Below are 22,500 nucleotides of genomic sequence, written 5' to 3'. Positions count from 1 at the left end.
TAAAACATTGGTGGAGAAAATAAGTTAAATGTGAAAGCCAGGTGTCAATTGAACCCCAAATGATGCCCCTGCTGACTTGGTATGGATACAATAAATCTTCAACTAATAAATGTACTGTACTACATCTGTTTCATTTGGCAGAGGAGATGCAGGAGGCTTCCTTGCAGATCGTCTCTTTATTTATGTCCAGCTACATCGCTCGTAAAGTTTTGTTTGCCACTTGGCAGCCACTTTTAATTGATGACGGATGACTCACTGGGGCTGTGAACGCTCATCTCTAAATGAATATGTCTGCCATTACAAAATGTGTTTTGTTAAAATGTGTTAAGAATATTCAATTTTCAAGATTTGTATTGGAAATTTGCAGATCATCTACAAGCTTGACATAGTTGATAATTCGTTAAATTCCTGGGCATACATATCACAGACACATTCACATGGTCACTCGACAACGAGTACATCCTCAAGAAGGCGCAGCAGCGACTGTACTTTCTGAGGCGCCTTAAACATTTGGCTTAAGTACAAAAGGACTAGTGAACTTTTATCGCTGTATAATTGAAAGTGTCTAAACTGGCTGTATCACAGTGTGGTACGGTAACACAACCGCTCAGGACTGCAATAGGTTGCAGAGGACCATTAAAACAGCAGCTAAAATCATCGGCACTACAGAACTACCCAGTCTCCATAACATCTACACCAGCGGTTCCCAAAGTGGGGTCCGCAGACCCCTAGGGGTACGCGACGCATAGCCAGGGGGTACCCAAGCCCCCTCCTTTTTGAGGGGGCTAGTGAATCATGGTGTGTGTGATATGAAATGTCCAGTACCTCCCCAGTGCCTCCTCAAGTGCCACCCCAGTGTCTGCCCTGCAGTGTCTGCCCAGTGTCCGCCCAGTGCCTCCCCAGTGTCTGCCCAGTGTCCGCCCAGTGCCTCCCCAGTGTCTGCCCAGTGTCCGCCCAGTGCCTCCCCAGTGTCCGCCATGGTGCCTCCCCAGTGTCTGCCCAGTGTCCGCCCAGTGCCTCCCCAGTGCCTCCCCAGTGTCCGCCATGGTGCCTCCCCAGTGTCTGCCCAGTGTCCGCCCAGTGCCTCCCCAGTGTCCCCTGAGTGCCTCCCCAGTGCCTCCCCAATGTCTCCCCAGTGGCTGCAGTTTCTCCTCAGCGCTTCCCCAGTGCCTCCCCAGTGTCCCCCTGAGTGCCTCCCCAGTGCCTCCCCAGTGTCCCCCCAGTGCCTCACCAGTGTCCCCCTGAGTGCCTCCCGAGTGCCTCCCCAGTGTCCCCCTGAGTGCCTCCCCAGTGTCTCCCCAGTGTCCCCTCAGTGCCTTCCCAGTGCCTCCCCAGTGTCCCCCCAGTGCCTCCCCAGTGTCCCCCTGAGTGCCTCCCCATGCTCCCCAGTGTCTCCCCAGTGTCCCCTCAGTGCCTTCCCAGTGCCTCCCCAGTGTCCCCTCAGTGCCTCCCCAGTGTCTCCCCAGTGCCTCCCCATGCTCCCCAGTGCCTCCCCAGTGCCTCCCCAGTGTCTCCCCAGTGCCTCCCCAGTGCCTGCCCAGTGTCCCCCCAGTGTCTCCAATAGCAATACAAGAGCAATAATACAAATTAATCTTAATTTATTAATCTTATTAATTAATTATTGAATCAAATTAATTCATTAATCAAAATGTTCGACACAAGAAGGCCCCCCTGCGGCCTGCGCCCAGCACCATGCCAAAGCTTTTTCCTGCAGGAAACACTGCTTGTGGTTGTAAATATATTGTTATCTGTTTTGCGAGGATGAGGGGGTACCTGGAAAATATCTACCCCAAAAGGGGTACCTGGTCCAAAAAAGTTTGGGAACCCCTGATCTACACCACTCGCTGTAAGACAAAAGCCCATAACATCATGGAAGACACCAGCCACCCCGCAAATACCCTGTTCAAACTCCCTTCCAAAAAACGCTACCAGAGCATCAAATCTCGTACCACCCGTCTCAGTAACAGTTTTTACCCTCAGGCAGTCAGGCTGCTGAACAGCTGACCTTGAACTGTATTGCACTTCACTTCACTTGCACTTTTCTTTTCCTGTTTTTTGTCTTTTCTTGCACTATAGCTGTTTGTTTATGTCCTGTGTATGTAAGACTGAGAGTGCTCTGAGCAAAATAATTTTCATTGTATGTATACTCTGTATCTATACAAATGACAAATAAACCTGAACCTGAACCTGAACCTTGTAGACTGGCTATTTTCAAATAGCCATTGTATAGGGTTAAAGTGCAGTCAAACTGATTTTGTAAATCATTTAGCTGCAGGAAACCACTGCTCTAAACACTGAGGAAGGCTATGCTCTGTGTGCCTACCATAGACTGTAAAGAAAATATGGACAAAGCGTTCTCCGGGTCTGATATGGACGTAAAATGAAGCCTGCCAGTCCTTGAATTGTAAATCGCCATCTTTCTAGATCCGTTTGGGCCCAGCTGAGCCATTGGCTGGCCCAGACAATGAGGCGGGACTTCCCCCTTCTTTTTCGTTGGTTTTTATTTTGACTCCAGTGGGTGGGGGATCCCGTTCATAGACTGTAACGGTAGCCACGCCCCTCAGAACATACGCGACTTTATGGTAATTATTTTAATAAATGGGACCATAATTTTCCAAAAAGAATATTATGACATTAGAAATTAGACTTTAAACTAGTGACTGGAAGCAGAAAGTATCCATGACCATGTTTATTAAGGTAATACAGTCTAGGTGAAGTTGGGCCCAAATACATGGATCTCTATGGTTTTTTTGGGCCCAATGACAGCGCCACAACAGGCCATTATATGAATTTTCAGGAAATCCCGATTTCCTTAGTGGCTTCACAAAATATCTGTCTGACTGCCCCCCCTGGTGCCTACACTACAGTTTCTGAATAAAAATGTTAATGGAATAATGACACTACCCTTGAGCGCTACTGGCGCTGTTCTGCTTGCATTGTCTCCCTAAACGAATAACTTGTATCTGTGCGCCATTATTTCCAGGAACGTTGTTGGTTGAGAACATGCAGATCAATGGCGTGGCGGAGGGGCCGGAACGTACCATCTCGCTGTCTCTGAGGGACAACAATGACCACTGGGTCATTCTGGACCCTTCCAAACAAGCCCTGTATCTCAACAGCACAGGACGGCTCCTGGACAGAGATGTAAGACTGTTTCCCTCTAGCTCTCTTGTCCAGTCTAGCAGGTAGATTCCCCCCAAAGAGCGTTAAACATTGTGTGGGCTTAAATGGACAGACGCTTCCGCCTTCAACAATGTATGGCCTGAAGGCCTGGTTGCAACGTTATGCTCATTTGTTCTTTATTATTGTTTTTGCCATAATGTCTATCGGTCTGTTAGCAGGGTACTTTAATAAACATATTTGAACAAACCTGCTTGATCTCAAGGGGGATTGGCAGTGGGCGTCCAAAAGGAACTAACTTCTGAACACATAGCATAACACTTCAACTATACTGGTATCTAAACTTATTTTCATCTTTCTTATTTTCTCCCCAATTTAGGTCAATTCCCCCCTATAGTTTGTGGTGTCAGCCAAAGATTCAGTTAAAACCAAAACCTATTCATATTGTTTATCACAAACATCAAATGGTGAGAGGCAGGACAAGTACAACTCTTGATGAATGCAAAATGAATGCTATTTACTGATCTAAAGACTTTCACCAAACAGACAGAGGTACAACTTATTTTCCATTCAACTTTTTTTCCTTTTGAAAATAGGTACGCAGCAGCGTACACGCAGAGAACACACTGGTTCATTAGTTCATGTCATTTCGAAAATGAATCCAAAAGCCTAGATTGGATGTAGTTTTACCGGCGCTCCTTTGAAACATCAATCTGTAGTTTGCATAATGCTTTTAGTCTGCTCTCCGCTATGGCTTCATCTTGGTTGGTTGTCTGAGGTGAACCTGTGTATTCAATGAACAGATGCTTATAGCTAATTATTAATGTAGTTATAACAACAGACTAACAATCATGCTCTCTCTCTCTCTCTGTCTCTCTCTCTCTCTCTCTCCTCCAGCCCCCCTCCTACATTCAGTCCATTGTGGTTCAGGTGCAATGCACCAACGAGCTGATAGGCACTGTGATCTTGCATGAGGTCCGCATTGTAGTACGAGACCGCAACGACAATGCTCCCCGCTTCCAGCAGCCCAGATACTATGTCGCCATCAATGAGGTACATTCATCAAACATAACCTACTCAGACATGTAGACACAAACACACACACACTCGCACACAGCTGTCTTGCTCCCTATCTGTCGTCCGGACCATTTCTCTCTCTCTCTCTCTCTCTCCCTCTCTCTCTCTGTCTCAGGACTCAACCAGGGGTCATGTCCGTACACGGCCAAACTTTTGCCGTGGCAAAGACTATCCATGGCAATACAAAATATTACATTTTCCACATGCCATTATATAATGTTCTTATTGTGATCATAAGACCCAATTACTGAATGATGTCAAGTCTCCAGGTTTTCTTCAGAATATCTATGACACTAATGTACTACGTCCTGGAACTACTACTAGAGGTTATCAAATGTTTTATTTGGGACCCCCTTAACTCTGAGAGTTTCTTGTAATATTATTGTCCACTCATCTTTTGACAAAAATGTCCACCACAAGCCAGCATGGCGATGCCCCCTGACTCAAACACATGAGGTATTGACCTGATTGGCAGTGCAGGTACTTCTAGAGGATGTTGTCCATACCGTGCTGTAATGAGCTCCTCACGCACGCACGCATGCACGCACGCACGCACGCACACACACACACACACACACACACACACACACACACACACACACACACACACACACACACACACACACACACACACACACACACACACACACACACACACACACACACTCTTCCAGCGCCGATGAGAGTGTCATGATGCTACGGAAGGCAAGGGCTTAAAAGACCATGCTCAGACTCACATCGGAGAAGTGTAAGTGTGTTCATCACTGCTAGTGCGCACCACTGGGCTGGCCAGCTAGACGATCTCACTATACCGATAGACCCCACAACCTGTCCAAGTCAATATCTCTTCCCGTTTCTCTGCTCTCTCCCTCCCTCCCTCTCTATCTCCCCCCCCCCTCTCTTTCTCTCTCTCTCTCTCCCTCACTCTCACTCTGTCAGAGTCTCCGAAGCCAACTCCAACTCTCCACTTTCTCATCACTTCCCCAAAAGATTATTCGCTCCGTTCACCTGGACGACCACAGGACAATTTAGGAGACAGATCGTAAAAAAGTCTGATATATGATTCCTCCGCCAAGCCGAGCCAGGCATGAGCAGTTTGGGGGTAATAACTTAAAAATGAGAGTACATTCATTCGTATGGGAGTAATAATTCAAAAATGAGAATAGATTTATTCAGATTTTTAGGGAGGATCTAGACATTACGATGTCGGCTATTGTTCTCCCATGCAATCCCCTCCAAAACCGTTACTGGCTAATGGAGCCAGTCAGACTGAAATTAAGTTCAAGGTTAGTCTAGGAAAATTGGCCTCAGATCCTGTGCAGCAGGGGCGTGGCCCAGTGCGTTGCGTTTCAAATGAAATGCGAATCAAAAGACAGGGGCGGGTTCCACATGGAGTGGGCGCTACATCTAAATGAGACCGAAGGGAAACAATTGCTCCTTGAGCGGTGGTGTCCTACTACAATTCAATTTGGAATTGGATTCCCTTCGGACTATTTTCATGGTGTGCACAGTGCTTCAGACCGGAAAGGGGAGTGTCCGCTCTGATTCTGAGCGCAACGTACTTCCCTCACAGGGATACGGTCCTTTTTTCTCCAGAAGTCTTTCTCGCCCGCCTAGTGGCGAAAGATAAAACTTCTGGGAACTCAGATTAGTTCAAGGTTGACTACCGCCCTGCCTACACTTTGAACTTTGACCTTGGTTAGTTCAAAACTTAAGAAACAGAGCGAGAGACGGTAGAGCGAGTGTGCGTGCGTGATTGTGTGTGTCTGGTGAGCGAGAGATGGACAGTCTGATGAGCAATGACGTTATTTATAAGCGCGCCAAGGGCAGCTTTTTATGAGTTCCTGGATGTAGCGCTGTCAAAGATTGCTCATAGAGCGGACTAGCCGGTCCTGTTGAATGACTTTTATGCACTTGGCACTGACACCTCACTCTGCGTGGCGTAGTGTCATCACTGACCTGAGATCAGATTCATACGAGGTTTCCACTGGACACACACTGGTCTGATTAACCCATTCTGACCTGAGATCAGATTCTAAGAATGTCAGTCGTTCTTCGATTTTTCAAAAATAGCAGACCTACAAGCTCTTAGCGCGCCACTCGGTGGCGCGCTATGAGCTTGTAGATCTGCTATTTTTCAATAGCTAAAGCACGACATGATGCTGACACCAAAATGGGTTCCCGCGCAGAATGGGTTAAAGTGCCGTGGTTTCCAAGCTTCCCTGGATCAGGGCCAACTTGAACATCTCAAAAGCGTTCAGAACATGCTTGCTTTAATGATCGACCATTTAGTTACGTTCCGGCATCAAGTGCTATATACCGTAATGATTAATGAAAAATAAAAATAAATAAATTGCTTGATTCACTATTTAGATATTTGATATTCATTTTAGCTGTCTTCCTTAGATATGTACATCCATTGTAACTTTACCTTCAAACTCCATTTTAATCATGTTAGATTAATTGAAAACAACCACGTGCTTGCTTCTGGTGACTGATATTGTCCTTCTAATACGTGAGGCGGCCGTGTTTTTTCTATAACCTTTTATATTTTTTATATATTTTTAGGACAATGAAAAGAACAAGGATCCATTAAAAAAAAATAGTAATTGAAAAAACACGGACCCCTCCCGTATTAGAGTCACCACTCACCACAACCAAGGAAGGGTGTTTTCAATGAATCTATCTCGGTTATAATGGAGTTTGAAGGGTTTGTATAGGAAGGGGGCAGCGCAGCTAAAATGAATATCAAATATCTAAATACTGAATCAAGCAACTTAATACCTTTCTGGGCTATTCACATAAGTCTGAGTAGACGATGAAATTACCCAAACAAAATGAAAGTGAAACATCCCTTTAAGCCTCATGTAGGAAACCGTTGTCGAACAGTGTTTTCTACATTACTAATCAAACATGTACGGCAAAAACCCGACTAATTTGACCTTTTCGGTTCATGGCTTTTTTGTGTCACCCTTGAAGTGGTTAGTTAGTAGGGCACAGCTGCGGTGAATGAGGCTTGATTAGTCTTACTAGCAGGAGGAGGAGGAGTATAGGAGTAGTAGTACGTACAATAGCAGTAGTAAATGTTGCATTTATATAGCGCCTTCATCCAAGGCGCTTTACAGAGATTGTGCATTACACTCACACATTCACACACCGATGCCGGAGGAAACCATGCAAGGCACCAACCTGCACATCGGGAGCAATTAGGGGTTCAGAGTCTTGCTCGAGGACACTTCGACACTGACTCTGGGGGAGCCCGGGTTCGAACCAGGGAAACTTTGTGGTTCCCATCCGGTCACTCTACCCCTGAGCCACTGTAGTAGTTAGTAGTAGTAAACAGTGGGTCCATGCCCGGAATGAGGTGATTGTTCTATAGCCCATTCTGAACGGGCACCCATTTTGGTGTCAGCATCATGTCATGCTTTAGCTATTGAAAAATAGCAGATCTACAAGCTCGTATCGCGCCACCGAGTGGCGCGATACGAGCTTGTAGGTCTGCTATTTTTGAAAGAATCGAAGAACGACTGACATTTCTACAATCTGATCTCAGGTCAGAATGGGTTAATCAGACCAGTGTGTGTCCAGTGGAAACCTCGTATGAATCTGATCTCAGGTCAGAATGGGATAGTATAGACAGTATAGGGCCCTGCAGGCAGGGAGGAGCGATGAGATGAAGAAGAGGGTTCTCAGTGATTTATCAGCTCGTATAGACACACGTCATCAACTCTTTAATTATGTATATCCATCCATGGATCCCTGTCTCCATGGTCCTATGTGTGTGTGTGTGTGTGTGTGTGTGTGTGTGTGTGTGTGTGTGTGTGTGTGTGTGTGTGTGTGTGTGTGTGTGTGTGTGTGAGTGTGAGTGTGTGTGTGTGTGTGTGTGTGTGTGTGTGTGTGTGTGCGTGTGCTAGAGCTCAGGATGGATGACAATGCTAATGTTATTGCTGCTTTCTGAAGGACATCTATTCAATGGTCCTACACATGCACATACTGTACGTGTGCGCACACATGCGCGCGCGCACACACACACACACCCACACACACACGCACACACACACACACACACACGCACACACACACACGCACACGCACACATCAAACAAACAAAAAAACAAAACATCACAACATCCTAAGGGAATGCTAAATCCATGTCAGCTCAAGGTGTTTACTTTAAAGTTGAAATGTATTAACCCATTCTGACCGGGCACCCATTTTGGTGTCAGCATCATGTTATGCTTTAGCTATTGAAAAATAGCAGATCTACAAGCTCATATCGCGCCACCGAGTGGCGCGATACGAGCTTGTAGGTCTGCTATTTTTGAATAATCGAAGAACGACTGACATTTTTAGAATCTGATCTCAGGTCAGAATGGGTTCGTCAGACCGGCGTGTGTCCAGTGGGAACCCCGTATGAATCTGATCTCAGGTCAGATTTATTTAATTATGTTGACAGAGTGGAATAAAATCTGTCTGTGTTATTGCTGTGTGTTTCCAGTTGACGCCTGTAGGAACCACGGTCTTCACTGGTTTCTGGGGGAACAACGGAGCAAAGGACATTGACGATGGACCCAATGGACAGATAGAATACACCATCCAGTACAACCCAATTGATCCGGTAGATTGTCTGTCTGTCTGTCTGTCTGTCTGTCTGTCTGTCTGTCTGTCTGTCTGTCTGTCTGTCTTTTCAAATAAATATGTTATAGGGTTAAAGTAGTAATGCTATCTTAACTGGTTTTCCTGTCGACCCCTCGGAACCCCCCAAGGACCCCTCTCTGTAGTATCAATACCCGTTGACATAGCACCCATTTTAAAGGTATATTCAGTGATTTCACTCAAAAAACCTTAGGTTTCGTTTTTGGCCTGGGACCCAGCCTTTCGTCCAATCAGGATAGAGAGTCAAAAACGAAACCTAAGGTTTTTTGACCCCCAGGGGTTAACTGGGGACAGGGAGGAACTCCTTATATGGTCAGCGCACTCTATAGTAGGGAGGATTATCAGAGGTGGGGACTTGGACTCGAGACTCGAGACTCGATACTCGACTTGGACTCGAGTCCCGATTTTGATGACTTTAGACTTGCTTGATCAAATCAAAAATAGACTTGGACTTGCTTGGGACTTGAATGCCAAAGACTTGAGACTTGACTTGACTTGAACGCCAAGGACTTGAGACTTGACTTGACTTGAGCCCTCTTGACTTGAACATTTTCAAGTCACTTAATACCTTACAGCAGATAATTATCTTTTGTATGACATGTAAAATGGTTTGGTAATATTGGTATGTAAGGGATGCCGCGGATCGGATATCTGGTCGATATCAGCCAAAAAACGTGATCTGGATCGGATCGGACTACAGCGAAAAGCACTGCAAGCACTCCACTCCAGTCCATTCCAGTACTCCACTCCAGGACTAAAGGACTTTATTCCTCCAGCAGTGTTGCGCTACAGAGCTGCACAGTCTAGTGTATTATATATTATAAAAACAAAAAAGACCCAACAGCCGAGTGAAAAAATGGATTCGCCACCGTGGCAACTACAGCAGCAAAGTTTCAGCCTTAGCTCCATGCAAGCTAATCTTTAGCATTGATTAGCGTCAACATCTTAGACGAGAGAGACGGAACAGCGCAACAAGCTGACAGCTGAGCATGACGACATGCTCATGTTCTTAAAATGATATCTCCCCACAGTCCCCAACAGTTTTGGTTGACAAATATGACCGCTGTTTGTCAATACTTATGTGACAGACCATGCTATGATTATCTGCTTAAGTGCTAACCAATGCTTAAATAAACGGACGTCACTAGTTACATTGTCACGGACATTGTACACTCTAAATTGACATTGATTTTACAATATAAAAAATACAAAAAAAGAATTTGGGGTCCCAGAGATACAAATTGCTCGGTCCTTAAAATTTAAATGATGATCATTGATAGATCCATAAAAACACAGCTGCTGTATTGGGGCAAATGAGTTTAAAAACTTATATTCAGAATTAATGTGTATAGCCTACCTATACTATTGATAAATGTATTAACACAAAAAAACCTGATCAATGTGCATTAATAATAATAAATAGTATGGATAAAAAAGGCATAGAATACAATAAAATAAATTTGTCACTAGAACACTTCCACATTTGAAGTATAGGCTCAAGTTGGTAAAAATAAATGGGTCAGTTATTCTCAACCTACTCATGTGGAACTTGTTTGTTGACTATTATTGTTTGTTGACTATTATTCTGGGGAGGTGTTGTTCTCTGTTTTGAGTAATAATATTATCACTTGATCAATCCTGATTCAACATTCCAGACTATAAAATCTGTAATAAAAGGTAAAGATAAAAAAAAGTGTGCTATCTGACAGATTTGGGAAAGCATAGAGCGACTTAAATATGTGCTGGATCGGATCGATATCGGATCGGTAATCGGATCGGTTTTGTTGATTTTAGATCGGTATCGGATCGGGAGTGGAAAAAGTGGATCGAGGCATTATGTAACATTCCTCTTCTACCCTGTATTTTAACACGGTTTCAATGCAAGTAATGACATTTTACCATTGTAATAATAATAGCCTGCTTTCTCAGGGGAAACATTGAATTTGTGTCAGATCCTGTGTCTCGGTGAGACATGACCTTTGACATGATCTAAATGGCTCAATAGAAGAGCAGAGAGACAAACTACAACCACCCCATTGTACAGAGTGGTGCTTTAAACCCTGTCCTCACGGAGGAAATTGAAAAGTACAGTATCGTTGTGGAATTGTGGAAAATGCTCATGATTTATGTAAATCTTTACATGTCATTAATTAGTATTATATCTTGGTGGGACTTGTTTGGGACTCAAAACAAAAGGTAAGGACTTGGTTGGGACTTGAAACAAAATGCGTAGGACTTGTTTGGGACTCGAAACAAAAGGTAAGGACTTGGTTGGGACTTGAAACAAAATGCGTAGGACTTGTTTGGGACTCGAAACAAAAGGTAAGGACTTGGTTGGGACTTGAAACAAAATGCTTAGGACTTGGTTGGGACTCGAAACAAAAAGTTCAGGACTTGGACTTGCTTGGGACTTGAATGCCAAAGACTTGAGACTTGACTTGACTTGAGAGCAAAGACTTGAGACTCGACTTGGACTTGCAACATTGGGACTTTGTCCCACCTCTGAGGATTATCACAACAAAACAAAAAAATAAGTGATATTTGAATTAAGTGAAATCACTGAATATACCTTTAACCCATATCCCACATGGAGATCTCTGTATTTGTCTGTCTGCCTGTGTGTGAAGAGTGCAAACTGACTGTGAAAAGTGGACTGGTTAAGTAATCAATTGGCAGGTGTGGGGTTGCCATGGCAATCAATTGGCTGAGGCAGAGGCTGGGAATTTGCACAGGTGGGGGGATTTAGGTTGATTAGGCCCACTGGCAGAGCCTGACCAGTCCAGAGCCTTTTGTGGTGGTTCCGTGGGTCCGATCAACTCGACACCGGGCACTGCACTCCCTGCGGGGGTGTGTGGAACGTGTGTTGAATGTGAAGTCGGCGGGGCAAACGGTTCTCAAGTTACATGCATTACAACCGTCCACACACGCACACACGCAGAGACGTGGCGCATTCATACTAAGATATACAAGGGATTGCAGAAAGGAAAGAGAAAGAGCTTCCTCGCACCTCAAATATCCAATCTTATACCCCTATGTTGTAGCTGATACGCTCTCACAATTACTCTAGAAACGTTTGGTCTGTGTCACCCTGACATCAAGGTTGGCATTTCATTCATCATTCTTGACATCCCATAACGATATGCCCGAGATGTTCTTCCAGCTGTCTCACAGCCTTTCAGTGTCATGGCCTCAGTCATTTTGCAAGTCTTCTCTGTGGGGAACTTTATCTGATTCGTCGTGATATGGGATATTCATAATACTTTCACGAGGATATTCATTACTCGACATTTGCCAAATTTGAAGAGGTTTGGTGCATTAATTACAACTCGGAACAGCTGTGTCGTTTCTCGTTTAAAAGATAAAGATAAAGAAAGGGAAAGAGACCCAAAAGGGCTCTTTCCCCTTGACCTTTGGCAGATAGCTCTAGCAGATAGCTGGCTATCTGCCAACGTTATTATTTGGATAGGCTATGGCAAAAACCCTCTGTGGCAGATAGGGAGCTGCATGTCCCAAGAGCGAATGCTCTCAGCATAATTATGCAACCTCCCTGTGATTAGAAATCAAAGGAGATAGAACTAGTTTTAACCAGTATTACAAAGGTTTCATATCAAATTCTTATAATAACATGAGATTCTAAATGAGGTGACCTTTTTTTACATCTTCAATCATTTGAGTGTTAAATAAATAATCAACTCAAGCACTGCTTTCTAAAGAATTACATTTTTATCGTTTACTTTAACCCTCCAACACCTGCATTAATTTCTACTTGCAAAAAATAGATTTCAACCTTACTACTACTTTGTACTACTAGGACTAAGACTAAAAAGTTAAATTTAAAAAGAAAATAAAAGAATAAAGTTTGATGAAAATTTTATAATAATTATATAATAATATAATGAATTAATAATTTACATTTTGGGGATATCTTTCACAATAATGAATAAAACATGTTCTAGACATTCTAATGATCACAAAAAAACATATATTACAATTATTTTACCTACTTTTATTAGGGTAAAGGTCAAAAGTCTTAGGTTAAAAATGTTCAAAATTGCACAGAGTCCAGACATTTTTTATTTGTGTGAATTTCAGCCTCTGTGGGGGGTATTTATATGCAAATATCATGACCAATGGCATTGAAATGGCATTGCAATGAACATCACTGATGACGTTTAGGTGAAAAAAGAACAGAAAAAAATAATAATAATTAGTAATAAAATAAAATAAAATTGTTGCTAAAAAGCAACGCTGGGTCTTAGAGGGTTAAGTAGGTCTGTATTAATCTGTGTTGTTGGAATAATTGTTTGTGTGCGTTTCAGACGGCCAACACAACCTTTGACATCCCACTGACTCTGTCTGGCTCTGTGGTGCTGAAAGAGAGACTCAACTATGAGGAGATAACACGATACCTGGTCATCATACAAGCTAATGTAAGTCCCATCGTGTGTCTGTGTTTGTCAATATGAAGTGCCGATGCTCAGAGATCAGTTTTATGGTCAGTTTATGCTTTGAGCGAAAAGTGTCTTAACTATGTGTCTCTTAACATTCAGAGTTTTGAGCACTCATACTGTGTGCGAGTCAGCGCGATGACTGTAAACACAGAAGTGAATATGGTCTTGTGCATGTCCGTGGTAACGGAGCTTGCTTTGACTTCCCAGCCAATCTCGGTACACAACACGTGTTTGGAATAATTCCTTTTTTCTACAGGTTCAACCTGAACTATGTAACTTTCCTCTTCTACACCGGATTTGAACCTGGTTTCCCGCGCTGCTGAATTATTTACCATTGAGTTAATAGAGCCTAACTGCTTGCTCAGGGAATAAATTAGTGTCAGATCCTGTGTCTAGTTAATACAAATATATTGTTTTAACATACAATTAACATACTTGCCATACAGATTCATAAATGTGATGAGATGCGAAACATCTCATCCTCACTCAGCCACTGAATAGGTCAGTAAGCATATGCTGCAGTAGCTAAGGCAGGGTTGAATAGAAGCAGTATTCCTCGCCGGAGAAATTCAGGAATTAATATCACAATCCAAGGTCCACCTAGTTTGAGAGTTGTTTTAGGAATGGTTGTGGCAAAGAGGGATGTTATGTATATATATATAGTGCATTCACAGTGTCATATGAAAGAATGCTCTGAATGACTTACTGCAGTAGTATTAAGAACACAGTTCCAGAGAGAGCACGTATTTACAATAAATAGAAGCAAATGTCCTCGGATGAGGAATGACTGCTTTACCTTTTGGTTCAAACATTTTTATTTATTTATTTTTGTTTATTATACTAAATGATCAAAGTAAGACACTGATTTACAACACCTGTGTCTACACAAGCTTTTAAAAAGAAAGAAGGCTAAAAGCTTTTGAAAACAAAGGCGGCTTGCTGTGGTTGGCTACAACAGAGTTGCATGCATAGGGGTGATGGGGCTGCCAATCTGTATCTTTTGTTGTTTTGTTTTTCGCCCACATCTTTCAGAAGCTAGACCGGGCAAGATCTCAATTGACTGGGCCTGTGCCCAAGTGGCCCAATGGGCGCTACGCTTCTGAGAGTAAGAGCTTTGGCGTCTATAGCTACGAATTAAATTAACAAAGGAGGGCCCATGATATATTTACTGTAACAAGACAGAGTCTAATAACGTCGTGGCCTCCCTGTCCAATCTGGAACTATAGTAAATTATGAGTGCAGTTTGTGAATGAAGCTGGGTTGGTGAAGCTCATCTACATCTTAAAAACATGGATACCGAACTATTATGAATTGGATTTAAAACGTATGACTTGGCTGCCACCTCAAGTAACCCTGAGGTGAAGGAGATGTGAAAGAACTTAAACTTTAAAGGCATTTTAGGTCTTTGGGAGTGATTGACGTGCCTATATATCCCATTCTGAACGGGCACCCATTTTGGTGTCAGCATCATGTTATGCTTTAGCTATTTAAAAATAGCAGATCTACAAGCTCATATCGCGCCACCGAGTGGCGCGATACGAGCTTGTAGGTCTGCTATTTTTGAAAAATCGAAGAGCGACTGACATTTTTAGAATCTGATCTCAGGTCAGAATGGGTTCATCAGACCAGTGTGTGTCCGGCGGAAACCTCGTATGAATCTGATCTCAGGTCAGAATGGGATATATATTCATTTTCATCGAGAGACTTGCGGGCAGGTGTGGAGGTGCAGGCGCAATCCCGTGAAAATGTCGTGTTCATGCTCGTCTCACTGACACCCCTGCTCGCCGACAGTGTTGAACTGTGTTGAACGTGTTTCTGCACAGCGCCATAGTCACATGAGGAGCACAGCGTGACCCTGCGATCTAATGGCGATTACACAGGTGTAGTGTTGCTTCCCATGTGAAAAGACTGCCGTTACAATGGAAGCAGAGCTCCACAGCCTCCCCTTCACACGCCTTTTAGGCACCCCATGACATGCATACAGTAGGCCTATGAACAGAATCCAACAAAGTTGGATTCTGAAAACAGAGTTCCTGAAGACAGAAAACAATGTTCGCTGACTATGTGAAAAGATTCAAACGAATCAAACCTCATTCCACACCGACAATCTCCAGGCATGGCACATAATAGATCACTACCCCTCTGTTAAGACAGAAGGTTTTAGTTCAAGGTAGACAGGGGGGATAAACCCAGAGATAATGCTCTCATTTTATTCCTACATTTTAAATTGTAAACCAATATAATCCTCTACAAGAACAGTAATGATGGATGACAGTAACTCTCCAGAATCAGAGAGAAAGAGATACAGGAGAATTGCAAATTCATGTCACAGAACCGCACTTAGAGAGTCAATTAAACCCCACTGCGGAGCCCTGCTCACTTGTTGAGTTGAGAGACAGATTCACACCGTTGGAGATAATAAACTTAAGTGCAGATGGAACCCACAATCGAAAGTGACACAGAGAGGCCGGTCTGCCTGCTCTCTGGACTGTGGCCAGCACAATGGGGGAGATTTTTAAACAGGAGATGAGGCAGATCAGGGAAGAAGTGCAGATGAGAAGATCTCCCATGCCAATAAAGTGAACTGATCGGAACTCAACTCAACTGAACAGAGAGAGAGAGAGAGAGAGAGAGAGCTCTGCTGCAAACAGGTGTCTCTATACGTGCCTCTGATACTTTATGCCTTCGCATTAGCATACATTCACAATACCTTATAGCAGCCAAGCAGAGCACGCTGGGAATTGAGAACGCAGGTCAAACGGATAGACGGATAGAGTGAAGCCGGCTGAAATCCCTCCAGGGAATTCCTCCACTCCTGGGACAGCAAAATTGAGACCTCAGACATGGCAGGGAAACCCCCCCCAGAGAATACTTCAGTGCTGGGAAAGGAAAGGGACGTTGGGGCAGAAGAAGGGGCACTGGACAGTCAGCGCTTGGAACATGCACGGCCACAACGTCACTATCAACCAGCATGTGCTTCAATAGCATTCCCTCAGTCGACCAGCTGGTGCTTCAGGGACGTCCAATCGCCACCCCCTGTACTGTACTGTAGCTCATACAGTATTAGGATGTTGATATTTATTCATGAGTGTCTATTAGGTCTCGAGACCAAATTTCCGTGGTCTCGGTCTTGTCTCGGTCTCGCGCTTCTCACCTTTTTTTGTCTTGTGGTCTCGTCTCGGTCTCGCCCCTCATTTGTCTCGGTCTTGTCTTGGTCTCTGACCAATTGTCTCGGGTCTCTTCCCCCACCGAGACCACTCGAGACGAGATGCAAAACGTTCTATTATATCAACCCGATCGCAAGGACTGAGAGGAGCCCATTCACATTAATTAATTAAAGACAGCTGTTTACGGAGAACAGCGCTGCATGACGTTCATAGAGTGTTGTAGTTCTCGAGACATGGTCTCGTCTCGAGACCATGTCTCGTGGTCTCGGTCTTGTCTCGGTCTCGCGCTTCTCGCCTTTTTTGTCTTGTGGTCTCGTCTCGGTCTCAACCCTCCAGGTCTTGGTCTTGGTCTTGGTCTCGGCCCCCTAGGCTCGCATCGGTCTTGGTCTCGGTCTCGGTCTCGACCCTCCAGGTCTTGGTCTTGGTCTTGGTCTCGGCCCCATAAGCTCGCATCGGTCTTGGTCTTGACCCTCCTAGGTCTTGGTCTTGTCTTGGTCTCGCTTTAGGTGGTCTCGACTACAACACTAGTGTCTATTTCAAACAAAGTGTTTTTTGACTGGGGGTCATATTTTGACGGCAGGAATTGCGTGTCATGATTTAGGATGTACAGTACATACCACAGCTACTTTATCCCACGGTACAGTACCATGGGAGAAGGCATATAGGCTGTGTCGTAGCTGTGTGTTGTCCACTGGGTCCAGTCTGGATCATGCAGAAGAAACAAAGTATCTGTGAGTGTGACATTGCTTCTGCCATCTGAAGCGAGGCAAATAGCAGTGGACGAGCGTGCGTCTCAATATAATGACAGTAGACCTGGGCCACACAGGTCTACCGAATAATATCCAAAACATGCAGACATGCCACTGTGCCTCAGGGAAATGCTGCTTTAGGGGGAATAAGGCGGGTGAGCTTGTGCTATAACAAAACGAATGGTTGAGGGACAAATGCAATTTCTTTGTAATGCTTTGATTTTTGTGAGTGTTATAATGCTGTTGACACTTTATGCCATGATAATGAAATATGACAATAAATGAAACTGAGTTAACCCATTCTGAACGGGAACCCATTTTGGTGTCAGCATCATGTCATGCCTTAGCTATTGAAAAAAAGCAGATCTACAAGCTCATAGCGCGCCACCGAGTGGCGCGCTACGAGCTTGTAGGTCTGCTATTTTTTGAAAAATCGAAGAACGACTGACATTTTTAGAATCTGATCTCAGGTCAGAACGGGTTCATCAGACCAGTGTGTGTGTGTCCAGTGGAAACCTCGTATGAATCTGATCTCAGGTCAGAATGGGTCAATACCTTTCTTGATTTCCATCTTAAGCGTAAGATGGTGTATTAGTCATGCTTGGCGGTCGATTGTTCTTGTCTGAGTGGGTCAAGTGCTGAGCACGATGGCCTTTATTTACAAGGTCCTTGGCGGGGTTATAGGCTGCAGGTCCACACAACATCTTCTCTTTCCATTCTTCACGAAAACAATACTGATACTAGAAAGAAAGGACTGCAGATACCGCATTGTGCTTATAATGCCTCTGCCAAGAATGACTTGCAGTTTGCGTCCATGTCTATGTAGTGTTGTAAGGAGTGTTTTAACCCATTCTGACCTGAGATCAGATTCATACGAGGTTTCCGCCGGACACACACTGGTCTGATGAACCCATTCTGACCTGAGATCAGATTAAAAAAATGTCAGTCGCTCTTCGATTTTTCAAAAATAGCAGACCTACAAGCTCGTATCGCGCCACTCGGTGGCGCGATATGAGCTTGTAGATCTGCTATTTTTAACATGATGCTGACACCAAAATGGGTGCCCGGTCAGAATGGGTTAAAGGGATTGTGACATTAAAAAAAAAGGTTTTGGAATTGTTCTTGTCTTTTTTTAGGTTTTCTAAGCTCAATTGCACCCAAAAAACATGAACTTTTAACATTCAGTAGATTTTCTGTGATCTGGGGTTTTCTGGCTCAAACAGGTGCTCTGATTTGCCGGCAGTAAGTGACGTCACTTACTGCAAATCCCATATATGTCAATGGGGTTTGCCAGCAGATGTCACTGTTTCACTGTGTTGCCTGTTTCCATTGTAGCTCAAAAAGGCCCAAAAAACCCCAAAGAAAACTTCAGACCACAGAAAATCCACTGAATGTTCAAAGTTCAGGTTTTTTGGGTGTAATTGAGGTCATAAAACCTAAAAGAAAAAAGAAAAAGAAAAAGAAAAGAAAATTAATGTCATAAAACCTTTAAGTATTTATTTTATACGGATGGACTCGTCGAACGTTACCTGAAAACATAACGCCTCCTGGCACAGCTGTCATTGGTGGAGGCATTGAAAACATAATCCAACTCAATAAGATTATAGCTAAACTAAGTAAGTATTAGCCCATTCTGAACGGGCACCCGTTTTGGTGTTGGCATCATGTTATGCTTTAGCTATTGAAAAATAGCAGATCTACAAGCTCATATCGCGCCACCGAGTGGCGCGATACGAGCTTGTAGGTCTGCTATTTTTTGAAAAATCGAAGAACGACTGACATTTTTAGAATCTGATCTCAGGTCAGAATGGGTTAATCAAACCAGTGTGTGTCCAGTGGAAAACCTCGTATGAATCTGATCTCAGGTCAGAATGGGTTAGAATTGTACATTTCCCTATTGCTCTATCCACTTTCTATCCCCTCACTGTCTTCATGTCGCTCTCCCTCTGTCCCAGGACCGAGCGCCGTACCCCAGTGACCGCCGCACAGCCACCACGACGCTCACCGTGGACGTGTTGGACGGGGATGACCTGGGACCCATGTTTCTACCGTGTGCCCTGGTGGGAAATACCAGAGACTGTAGTCCCATTACATACAGGGCTAATATACTGGAACTTACTGATCTGGTAAGTTCTTGAGACTCTTGAGAGGCTAGAATTGATGGAAACACCACACAGGCAATATTACTCTATGCATTTAACCCATTCTGACCTGAGATCAGATTCATACGAGGTTTCCGCCGGACACACACTGGTCTGATGAACCCATTCTGACCTGAGATCAGATTCTAAAAATGTCAGTCGCTCTTCGATTTAAAAAAAATAGCAGACCTACAAGCTCGTATCGCGCCACTCGGTGGCGCGATATGAGCTTGTAGATCTGCTATTTTTAAATAGATAAAGCATGACATGATGCTGACACCAAAATGGGTGCCCGGTCAGAATGGGTTAAAACGAATTCAATGTTTGATAAAAAATAAATCTGATATAGGCCTCAAAAAGTAAAAACTCATTGCGCACTTTCCACTTTTATCCTGTTTTAATCTGCCAAAAAACTACGCTATAATATGTACGTGTACCTTTGCGCTTATGCAGCCATGTACTGTATTATGTCTTAAGATTGACATCGGAGGCATTTAGCTGACGCTGTAATCCACAGCGATTTACAACACCATATTGTAAACGACATGATGTGGCTATAGATGGAATCCTTCACCCTGACAAGTCAGCAGGCCATTCATGCCTTAAGACGGACATGCATGCACACACACATACATACGTACATACACACACACACACACACGCACACACACAAACACACACACACACACACCCACACACACACACACACACACACACACACACACACACACACACACACACACACACACACACACACCTGTATGTGCATGATGGTGGCAAGTGGGGCAGTGTGTTCGTGACACACGTGCCAAGTCAGCAGAGCAGCCATGCCTAACTGAACATTGCTGCTACTATTGCTCAAGTGCACCCCCCACCACACACACACACACACACACACACACACACTGTCCCCAACTGTCCTCCATACCTACAGTACATATACAGTACAGTACGTACATACCAGAGGACACGCTACAATTTTAAACTGCCAGGAAATAACGGAATAATAATAATTTTTAATACTTGAATGACAAGCAATTGCATTTAAACGTAGCCAATGGCAGTTAAAGCCAATGGAGCGGAAGAAAATCACAGTCCATGCAATTATGCTTGCCCGTTTGCTGGGTAAAGACTCATTCATCCATACCGTATGTAATTATGAAACTAAATTCCCAGTCCCACTCCAGTTTCAGTCATATTCACATGTGTGCATTGAACACGAGCACAAATCCCATAGTTTGGGGAAAAATCGTATAATGATAGATGAGGAAGTGTTACATCTGTCTCCAAGTAGTCGCGTTGCCTTGACTTGCGTCATGTCACTGAACGTGCTTTTGACAGTTTCTCAAATGGCACATTTAAGCCTTAACCCATTCTGACCTGAGATCAGATTCATACGAGGTTTACACTGGACACACGCTGGTCTGACGAACCCATTCTGACCTGAGATCAGATTCTAAAAAATGTCAGTCGTTCTTCGATTTAAAAAAAAAATAGCAGACCTACAAGCTCGTATCGCGCCACTCGGTGGCGCGATATGAGCTTGTAGGTCTGCTATTTTTCAATAGCTAAAGCATAACATGATGCCAACACCAAAATGGGTGCCCGGTTAGAATGGGTTAAGGCCATTTAAGCTCTGGGTCGGAATGTGTCAAATTTGCATTTCTTTTTTTTTAACCGACACATAGCCAACATCGTCTAGTGTCTGTGACGGTGATTTACCTGTAGCTGTGTGATTAATATGATCGACCATTGGCTCCATAGTCCCAGCAGGGTATTTGTGGCGTGTAGCTAACATCGCATCGCTGCCTGCCTGCCTGCCAGTGTGTCTGTCTGTCTGTCTGTCTGTCTCCACTACAAGGTTTTTCATTAACCACAACTGTTTGCTGTCAGTCACATTATAATGATGTCAACATTGGCATGGTCATTTTACAATAGTCTATTGCTATTATTCATGTTTTCTTGCTGGTGGTGTTATTGATTGGAATAAGCATGCAGTGGAGTGTCTCTTGCTTATATATTGTCAGTCATATTTCAAGTCTTCATTACCTTCTTTCACCTCTAGATTTACAGAACCTAGACTGTTTGACTGAATTGAACTAGTCATTTTAAACACAAGTTGCTCCAGTGAAGAAAACGTTATTTTAAAGATGGAGTGCCGTGATTCTTTGCCTTTTTTTCCAGCTTTTTATGTGTTTATGAGGTGACGGTACTTCATAGGATCCCTTGGTTTGGTTGTTATGTGCAATGATGTCTTCCCTTTGCATTTGAGGTTTCTTCCTGGAGGCTGAAACCTTGACAGTGCCAATGAAAAAAACAGTAATATAGTGATCACAATATCACAATATCATCCCCACCCGTCCTGATTCTGGAGGTGGGCTGTGTCTTTGATTTGTACATGGACCAGGCATTCCAAGATAAATATTCTAAGTATCAACCATTACTTGGAAGTATAACAAACTTGGGGTATCGCTGTAGATTTGCCATACTGATATTCGGAAGCCTGGGCCATGTGCATAAACTGACCATGAGCTGGCATGGCAAAAAGCAAAGCCAAAGAACTTGCCAAATACTGTTCTGTTTCGGCTGTTATAGGCAGTTTGTCTGTGTGGAGAAGGAGGTGCCATGTGTATCCTTAAGTGAACATGAACTGTCAACCCCGTTATATTTGTTTCCTTGTCAAATTAATTTTAATTTGTGGATACAAATAAAGAAATCGAAATGTTTGTGTGTGTGCGCGTGCAACGTGCGTGCGTGCGGAAGACAGGATAATAGTATAGTATAGGGTTGTAACCTGACTCTGCCAGATAGAACCTTGCTTCACACTACTTGTTTCACAAGCTACTTCTGTGAACTTGTGAACTCAATACCGTCTGGCAGAGTCAGTGCCAAAGTGCCAGCGCTCGCCCAGCAGTCTGCCGTCACCCATGGTGTACGGTGCATTACAACCGTACACACACGTACTCATGCACGCACGCACACACACGTACGCACGTACGCAGAAACGTGGCACATTATATAGTAGATGTCTACATGGCTGAGAAGCATAGCGATTTATAGCAAAATGACAAAGTATCAAAAGCAGTGTTTTACAGTTTATTTTTGGTGCTGTGATTATATTATGAAAGTCTGTGTGGTG

General features: G+C 43.8%; 1 protein-coding gene across 1 annotated transcript in view; it reads left to right on the top strand.

Moving 5' to 3' along the window:
- Positions 1-22,500, top strand: part of LOC310874472 (protocadherin-15-like) — a 282,612-nt gene that overhangs the window by 87,820 nt on the left and 172,292 nt on the right. The window contains exons 5-9 of the mRNA XM_083787282.1: positions 2,984-3,144; positions 4,018-4,173; positions 8,696-8,815; positions 13,173-13,283; positions 19,176-19,346. Of these exons, the coding sequence (XP_083643408.1) occupies positions 2,984-3,144; positions 4,018-4,173; positions 8,696-8,815; positions 13,173-13,283; positions 19,176-19,346 (719 nt within the window). The remainder of the gene's footprint in view (positions 1-2,983; positions 3,145-4,017; positions 4,174-8,695; positions 8,816-13,172; positions 13,284-19,175; positions 19,347-22,500) is intronic.

This window comes from Protomyctophum parallelum (assembly GCF_964188405.1).
Source record: "Protomyctophum parallelum genome assembly, chromosome: 17".
Lineage (NCBI taxonomy): Eukaryota > Metazoa > Chordata > Actinopteri > Myctophiformes > Myctophidae > Protomyctophum > Protomyctophum parallelum.
Note: the sequence above shows the minus strand (reverse complement) of the source record. Positions and strands in the feature narration are given on the sequence as shown.